This window comes from Cannabis sativa, chromosome 1 (genome assembly GCF_029168945.1).
Source record: "Cannabis sativa cultivar Pink pepper isolate KNU-18-1 chromosome 1, ASM2916894v1, whole genome shotgun sequence".
In the NCBI taxonomy this organism is placed as follows: Eukaryota; Viridiplantae; Streptophyta; class Magnoliopsida; order Rosales; family Cannabaceae; genus Cannabis; species Cannabis sativa.
The window spans coordinates 51256926-51266206 of NC_083601.1; the positions used below are offsets into that span (position 1 = coordinate 51256926).

The 9281-nt window shown below is 35.4% G+C and overlaps 1 protein-coding gene across 2 annotated transcripts; it reads left to right on the forward strand.

Annotated features, from left to right (window-relative positions):
- LOC133033596 (extensin) lies at positions 1 to 2386 on the forward strand. Of its 2 annotated transcripts, none has more exons than XM_061108519.1 (3): positions 1 to 387; positions 502 to 1431; positions 2043 to 2386. In XM_061108519.1, the coding sequence occupies exons 1-3, from the start codon at positions 297 to 299 to the stop codon at positions 2072 to 2074; spliced, it is 1053 nt and encodes a 350-aa protein (XP_060964502.1). In that variant the 5' UTR covers positions 1 to 296; the 3' UTR covers positions 2075 to 2386. The 2 variants fall into 2 exon arrangements, with proteins under 2 accessions (XP_060964502.1, XP_060964501.1); XM_061108518.1 differs by having other exon boundaries at positions 3 to 387; positions 499 to 1431.
- Positions 2387 to 9281: the final 6895 nt, after the last annotated feature.

Below are 9281 nucleotides of genomic sequence, written 5' to 3' on the forward strand. Positions count from 1 at the left end.
CCTTCAAATGCACTTATCCAAGCAAAGTGACTGTATAGCAAAGTTTCACTCCCAAAGAATCAATCTTTATGGTCGATACCACCCACTTGTCTCTAAACTTAGTCTTTCAAACAACATACATATATACCCTTATTTGTATACATATATAAATATATAAATATTTGTATAGAAAGGTACTCTTCCTTAGTGTTGGTTCTAATTTCATTAAGTGATCATTTCATTTGTGGGTTTTGAAAGAGTTCTCCAAATTACTTAATTGGAGTTTTGGCATTGTTGGGACTTGTAAGGAAATCATCATGATGAGAAGAAACAATTATCAGTGTCTAAGGACTTGTAATATTCTATTTCTCTATTTCATAGTGGTAGCCATTTCCTTCTCTCATTGTGGTAAGGCCTTCTTCTCTAATGCTTATTTGTTTCTATACACATTTTCTTTTTGCCTTAATATTATCATATATATTTATGTTTGTTTAATTTTTGTATTGTTATTTTAAACAGCAGAAGGTAGGAAATCAGTAGTGAGAAAACTAATAACGAATAAAGTTCCAATTACACATCAAAAGAGTTTGTTCCTAATGACTGCAGCAAAACTAAATTTAGTAAAATACTTAAACAATGATTCACCGTCAGATCCCACCAACTCAGGATCCTACGGTGTGAGTTCACCCTTCACTTTACCACCTTATGATTCATTACCACCAGTTTCTTTACCTGAAAATTCTCCTCCATTTTGTGTAAATCCTCCCAATACTCCAATTGGCTCCACACCCACTTCACCATCTCCACCTTTTTATTTCCCACCAGCACCACCAGCAGGAGGAGGAGGAGGAGAAAACCCAAGCCCAATAGGTGAAGTGCCTAGCCCATTGGGCTTAACTCCACCACAAATCCTACCAAGCCCAAATGAACCCATTCTAAGCCCACCATATGTTGAGCCCAGCCCAATAGGTGGTGATGTCCCTAGCCCAGTAAGCTTAACTCCACCACAAATTCTACCAAGCCCAAATGAACCAATTCTGAGCCCACCATATGTGGAGCCCAGCCCACCAGGGTTTGCTACTCCAAACCCAAACCCACCTTCAACTACAGTCCCATCTCCATTTGGGTTTTCTCCAGGCCCACCAGTGTTTCTGCCTCCTATTGTGTACCCTCCACCAATTGGTCGACCACCTAGGAACACAGCCCCAAGTGTAGCCTTATGGTGCGTGGCTAAGCCTTCTGTGCCTGACCCAATCATTCAAGAAGCAATGAACTATGCTTGTGGCTCAGGAGCTGATTGCGATTCCATTCAGCCAAGTGGCTCATGCTTTCAACCCGATTCATTGATTGCCCATGCTTCCTATGCTTTCAATAGTTATTGGCAAAGATCCAAAGCTGCTGGTGGCACCTGCGACTTTGGAGGCACTGGCATGTTAATCACTGTTGATCCAAGTAAGTAAAGAAAATATATTCCACACCATATATATATATATATCATATTAATATTGCTTGGACATAGTAGTTCTTACCACCGTCTAGACCTATTATCATACGATTGGTTAGTGAGTACTCTCTAAAAATTATTATATTAAACTATATACTTAATTGCACGATATTAACACGTAAGAAGGTGCTAAGTAACATTGGTACCGTTTAACATATCTCTATATACACAACCAAAAATAGCATGCATTTATAATAGAATATAACTTATGGTTAATTTTTTTCTTTTTCATTATTGGGTTTTCTTTATTTATTTAATCATCTAAAAGATTTGTTTCATATTTATATATAAGGTGGTATCTTATTCTTGTCCACTTTTAACGATTTGCAAGAAAAGAAAAGTAAACACTAACTAACTTAGCTAATGTCATTTTCATTTAAGATATGTTTTGTTTACACATTTACGTAGGCTATCAAATATTGTAACTTTCTTTTCCATGAAGTACTACATAATATTCCCTAAAAAAACTAAGTATATATATTATATTAGATTTTATGGATTTCTATATCTTTGGTATGAGATTACTTATTTGTGGTTTTTGTTTAATTTTTATAATTAGGCTATGATGGGTGCCACTTTGTCTACTTTTGAAGATCAACATGAGAAAATACACCAAATGGCAATCCAGTTTCTTGTTCTGTTTGTATTCAATTCAAGATACAAAAATTTCTTTTGGTTAGAAGGAAACTAAACATTAATTTTTGTAAGTAAAATGCAAAGTTGATCAGGAGTTTCTCTTATTCTCATACAATTTTTTAGCATTTATAAAAATAGATGTTAGAAAAGTTTTTTTTTTTTTTTTCCTTTTAAAAAAAGAATCGACCTACCTCTCTCTGTGCATTATACACCTGTATTTGTAATGTATATGCATATAATAATAAATAAATCTGCTTTGCATAATTAGTCTATGTTTTTGTTAATTAAACACCATAATAATTGATATCTTTATTTATTGAGTTTGGCTCATGTCTTCCGTAAATGTACCACTTGTTGATGCAGAAATTAAATTAGGGTTTTTTCTTTTAAATAAAAATATTGAATTTTTGACAAAAATTTATAATTTTACTGTCACATAGAATTTTTTTTTATAAAAATACTTTCTTTTTATAAAATAATCGTAAAACAACAAAACAAAACAATTAAAACAATAGTGAAACAACTAAAAGACAACCGTGAAACAACTGTGAAAAGTTAACAGTGCACAGTATAAAACTTGCACAATATTTTTGAAAAAAAAAATCCATCCTACAGTAAAAAAGTAAAAAAAATTAAAATTTCAGTATGTAGTGTAAAAACCTCTTAAATTATGAGTTAATATTATTTTAGATTTTGTATTTTGCAAAAGTTACCTAATAAATTTTTTATTTTGTTAAATGACAAATTAGATCTTGCATTTTTTAAAAGTGTCATGAGTTCAATTTTTTAATTTTTTCTTAATATAACTAACTTGAAGAATTTATTTTTTTTGCTTAAAAAACCTCAAAAACTTTCATTAACTAGAAAAGATAATGGTGATGACATGAAGATGAGCATTGCTATTAGGCACCAGTGGTGTCTAGCACCTTTGTGACATGTCGCGTTGCGATTAGCTAGCGATACTCCCTAAAAGCTATTATATTAAAGTATATGGGACTCGATACTTAGTTGGACCAATAGCGATATTGACACATAAGAAGGTGCTAGGCACCACTGGTGCCCTTTAGCATTTCTTCATGTAGATTCATCTTCCAAAAGTTAAAGAAACCCATTACAACAATTAAAAAGACCCCAATTAATTGCATGAGCATGCATGGGCACTATCATTAAACTCCCTAGAATGTCAAAGAACATTACAATCAATTCCATCTAACAACTTAGCAAAAGAAGACCCTATAGACAAGTTTGAGACTTTAGCAGCAATAGCTTGAGTGAGTAATTGACAATTCGAAAAAATAACACATTGACCAATACCAAGCTCTCGAATGGCCCTCACTCCATGAAAAAGAGCTTGTAACTCCCCGACAAGAGGTTCCTTACACGGGTAGAGCACTAGAGTTTGGTTATAACCACATCCTTCACCACAAACCCTACTGTAGCTGGGGAATTATGGACAGAGTGGCATCAACATAAACTCAAAATCCCTCTTGGATAGAAGGCATCTCCAACATAGGGACTGTACGCGACAAGCATTCAACACTCTGTTTAGTAGCAAACTTCTGATGGCAATGAATGTCTCTATTTATAATCTTAGTCATTTCTGCCACTGGCAACAAGGTATTCTGATGAAAAGCTTGGTTCCAAAAGTGCCAAATTCTATATGTAAGCTAGCTGCATATATAAGGAATTCCTCCTTTAGTTGATTGTCATTAAGATGGTCTAAGAAAGGGGCCTGTATCACCCAACTAAGCACATCATGTCCAGAAGTTAAGTAATAATAATCAATTCTCAAATTCAATTTTGACAAAAACCACAACCTCTTAACAATATTGCAGAGACCAAGCAGATGAGAAGTGACAATTTCTCGTATGGACAGATGCAGAGAATGTATCTACTCCTGTCATAACACATTATGATCGAATTATTGTTAAATTTTATTTTGATAAAAAAATTAGCTCAAATTACTTTTCTATACTATTTTGAAAAATATAGAGTTCAATTTGTCATTTAACAAACGATAAAGTTCAATCAATAACTTTTACAAAACACAAAATCTAAAATGGTATTTACCTGGAATTTTGAAAGTTGAGTTGTGGATGCCATAGTTGCTTTCCCATAGAATGAATATTTAATGTGACGACTAACGAGGTGGTTGGTGTAGAAAATTTTATGCCAAAAATAACCCTACACAACTCACACACATGTGTCAATTTTTAGAGTCAATAATGACCATTCTTGTTTGAACACAAAGCCAGAGAAAACATGTACACACAGATCAAGCAAATAATGAGAAGATGAGAGAAGAGAAGAACAAACACAATAATTTTATGAGGTTCACCCAAAAGATTGGGTTACTTCCTCATTGAGCTGCCTCAGAGAAGCTCGAGCCAAAATTTACTATGATCAACCTTCAATTAGATCTGTTTGCCAATTAGCCATAGTGATCAGATAACCTACATTGAGTTCTTCTTTGCTTAACGTCCAAAAAACATCTTCATGCTCCTTAAAGAGTTGAGTATGAGTCGTCATATGGAATGAAAATGGTCATGAAACATTCACAATAAGGCTCACTCAAAAATAAACAAAAAAGACAAGGTGAGGCAAGCAAATATTTACTTACCAATCCTGGTCCACTCAGTAGACAGGTACGGGTGATCGAAAGCCTGAAAGCAGTGGAAAAGAAAAATTGCTTCCTACAATCTTTGACATTCTTTTGAAAGTTGAAGAGAACCAAACCATTATTGTCTAGATGAACTTAAAGAAAGTAAAAGTCATCTTAACCTTTATCCTCCTTATTGGGAGGACATACCAGTTCGTAAAAATATAATTTTTTTGCAAGGGTAGGGATATCCCAACCCCTAAATGAGTAAAGAATAAAAATTTATTCATCCGTCAAATGATAGACCTTGGGACTCAATTGAAAATGTGTGAGGCCCACAAAAAGAAAAAAGTTTATAAAGTAGTCCTGGAGAGAGGTAGGTTGCCTCTGACATCATGTGAGCGTGGCTCCAAGCTCTGAAACTATTGTAGTTGTGGTTGGAGGTCTCATCATTCTTAGCCAATAATCAGTTATAAATGCTTTCCAGGCAAGGGACAACTCCATTGGTGTCCACTATATTAGCCAGATGGTGACACTTCATAGATGAGTTCATCTCATCTTCCTCCCATATGGTCGCTTCTTTGAACATAGTCTCGGACAGGCACTGGATTTGTGAGAACATCAGCCAGTGGGACTAGCGTGGGCTCTGAGACCTCTTCAACCTCTTTGGCATTTTTCTTGATTCCCAAAAAACCTATTTGGGGATTATTGCGATGGAAAGAAAGGATGTCCGAGTCGAAAGCATAAAATCCTTGTGCGTGAATTTCCCAAAGTTCTTCACACATTTGAGAGAAGAGAAACCCTAAGCAGTTAGTCCCCACACCAAAGAATGAAATAAAAAATAGGGATGGGGTCTCCTAATTGCTTGGAGAGAAGCCCCCTCTGAATGCCCCAATCAAGGAAATCTCATACTCAAGTGGTCAAGTGCTAAATACACCCTTAACTGTGAAGGAAATCAAGAAATACCCAGTGCACCAGAATCACCCTCGACTCTGGCAAGAAATTGCATGCAAGAAAAGAAAAGAATTCTTCAACGAAAAATATAACAACAACAGTATGGCATCACATTTGAGAAATAAAAAACCTAAGACGTTGCGATTGGCCTATCGCAACCTATATATGTACTAAAATACACTAAGTATTCAATAGTTGTATTACTCTAATCATCCTCTTGAAGTCGACAAGAAGAAGAAGAAGAAGAAGAAGAAGGAGGAGGAGGAGGAGGAGGAGGAGGAGGAGGAGGAGGAGGAGGAGAAGGAAAAGGAGAAGGAGAAGGAGAAGGAGAAAGAGAAGGAGAAGGAGAAGAAACTTATGTGATCGAAAGGATTGTTTTCAAACGACGACGACAACGTGGTGTGAAGGTAAAAAGATGATTGAGAGAGATGGAGGAAACACAAAAAGTAGTCTGGTTAACCAGAAATTTTTTTGGGCAAAAGGGGCTCTGGAAAATTCTAAAGTGCAAAAATATCAATAAAGAGAGCCACAGGCTATTTATAGGCCCTAGAGGGGTTGATCTAGGCCATTAATGTGACAACTCCCTTCAATTTCCAAGAAACACACTTGATCCAACGGTCCAGACGCTTCTAGATGAAACAAATATATGAGGAGACATTTAAGGTACTCGAGTACCCTCCTACTACTCTGAAATAAATGGTGCGCCTTAGGATTTTGCATCAAAATATAAATTGTCCTCATAAAAAAAGGAGGTGAATGCGCGTGAATAAAAATGCCATTTGGAAATAGACACGTCTCTTGTACCAAACACAACTGTATCGCATTAAATAACTCGCAATGGCAAGGTTAACTCCTGAATGGGAACTTGATGAATGCCATCAACAAGTCTCCACATCCAAGAATGCAAATAGAGACTTGGGAGAAATGTTATCCCAAATATTTGACCATACATGTGCACTCGAAAGATCTGCCAGGTGGCAAAAAGGGTCTCGACCTAAGAGACAATGCCGATTATCATAATTGAGAAAATAGGGTATTGGCTTTAGGAGCAAAGTATAGTCCCAGAGGTCCTCGTCAGCTGTAAAGACGAGTTTGGGTGAAGCCTAAGTATAGGAAGGTCTGGGAGATTCATCCTCTTAAATCCTTTCTTTTAGGCATGTTCCCCATCTTGCAACGTATAACAAGGAAAAGCGTTGTAGCTAGGTTGGCCCTTGCGTATCAATAGCAAAATGGGTTTCCCATAAAGCAAATAAATTTGGAGATTTCCCACATTGCTTTTTCTGACATGCACCTTTCCCATACTCCTTTAAGGGACCTATGCCCTCAAGTAGCACATCACAATGGACAAGTCATGTTTGTACGTGCCTATCCTTCTACCTTGGATCTCGATTCATGACCTACTTAAGGGAAAAGCCTTATCATAAAAAAAAAAAAAAAAGAATTACCTCTAAAGATGCAACCTTTAGGGTATTTCTCAGCATAAAGGCCTTAATCTCATAAGGTCCCACTCTAATTTTCCTATAAATAGGACTGCACACTTACTGTAAACGAGACCAGAGAATTTTAGATCAAGCAAAAATGTTGTTAAAATTCTCTAGAAAACCTGCCATTGTTGTAACCTTCAACACCAATACAAGTGACTTGTGGACTAAGGGTCATTAATACCTTAACCACGTAAAAATCTCTTCATATGGTATGATCTTAATTCTCTTATACTCTTACAAGATCATACATTTTTATATGAATAAGAAAATTTCTGATATTTATTAATTATTTTTTAATAATTAACATATTTATTTATGTATATTTGTATTTCATATATTCAAAAATATGTTATCCAATAAATACTTGCTTTGAGGGCATAAATCCTAATAGGAGCACCCAAGTAAGCACTTAAGCTCCTAAAAATTCATTTCTAAGTTTTGTCTTTCAACAGTCTAAGTAAATGGATTACGAATAAGATACGGGAGTTAGATCTAGAAACTAAAGATGTCATCTAGACATCTCGAGGGTCCACCTCGGTGCTCAGGTTCACATTTGTGCCCTAAATCGTATCAATATTGGTTTTAAGTCTTAATGATATATGAAAAGAGCTCAACAACTACAACTAAGCATATGAAAGACATGCCACAATCAATTCTTGAGCCCTATAACCAATTCTAGAGAAGAACTTTACCTAGGGGCGCCTAGGTTGACATCATGTCATGTTGGGCATGCGACAACTAGTTTAGGGTTTTTGGAACATCTTTGGACCCCAATTCCTTAAATCCATGTAGGAAGGATGTTTGTGCAACTGGTAGCCGGAAGGGGCAGTGAGATGTACTGACACCCAGGTTGACAGTGCTCAAGTGAAATATCCAACTTTGATGAAACTAAATTTGCGTGTGTATTTTCCACCAAGAAGATCGTTGGGAAACAAAGACGCTAAATCAAGATAGTTTTAACCTAGACCCAATGCCCAAGTTGGCGTATGTTGACTTGGGGCATGTACAAGGTATTTGCGAAGATGTTCTCCGATCATTTCCTTCATTTTCGTGAAATAAAAGGAAACAATGCCTTTCAGACATCAAACAAAACCATCCGAAGACTAAAACACCTGGGGTGCCCAAGTTGACATCCCCCAAGTTACCATCGCCCAAGTTGATATCTGGGGGCACACTTGTGCTCAATAAAGCTTTTTAGGTGTTGTGTCGTCTTAGATTCATCACTTGGTACAAGTACCTGGCCCAAGTTGACATTCTATACCCAGGTGATGCACACCATCGACACCAGCGCCCAAGTTGATGTATTACCTAGAGCGCATGGTTTTATTTATAAAATGACAATTTCATTTTGGGCATTATGTTTATTTTGCACTAAGAATAAGGTGTAAGACTTGTGACAAAGTCAAATCTCATTTTGGTTTATGAATCTACGCCCAAGTTGACATGTTGCACCCAAGTGATCTTCGATCATCATCACTTGGTGTGCAACTGAGCTTCAATCACCAATTTTGTATGATTTTTTTTTTCTTTTTAAAAAGAAAATCAAATTTTTATTAGATAATCATCTCAATTACTAAACAAGGTAATAAATTAATTGGATTAAATTTTTATTAGATAATCATCTCAGTTACCAAACAAGGTAATAAGTTAATTGGAACACACTCCAAATTGAAATTATAATTAGGAAATAATACACAAATTTTAACAAATTTGTGGGCCACCGTATTAGCTCATCGTCTAATAAAAAAATAGAAATATTTTTTTAGAAATATTTTGTATGATTTCTCTAATCGTATGTGATGTTGAGAATTATTTGTCAAATCTAGTTAATAATCTCTTACATCATTGACTTATGCATATTGACCTAAAACGATCAAAAATCAAAATGGTGTCACTCTGTAAATATATACATAAATATTATTCCATATATTTATTTCTTTCAAAAATATATATATATATATTCATGTATATATATAATCTATATTTATTTTGGGTGTTGACACTTGACAAAATCACATTACATGTGAGAGATTGTGAGGATATGTGGAACACGGCAATTGCATGTGAAAGAGATAACTAAAAATTATTGCTGAAATATTGTGTTAGAGTTTCTAAGAAAATATAG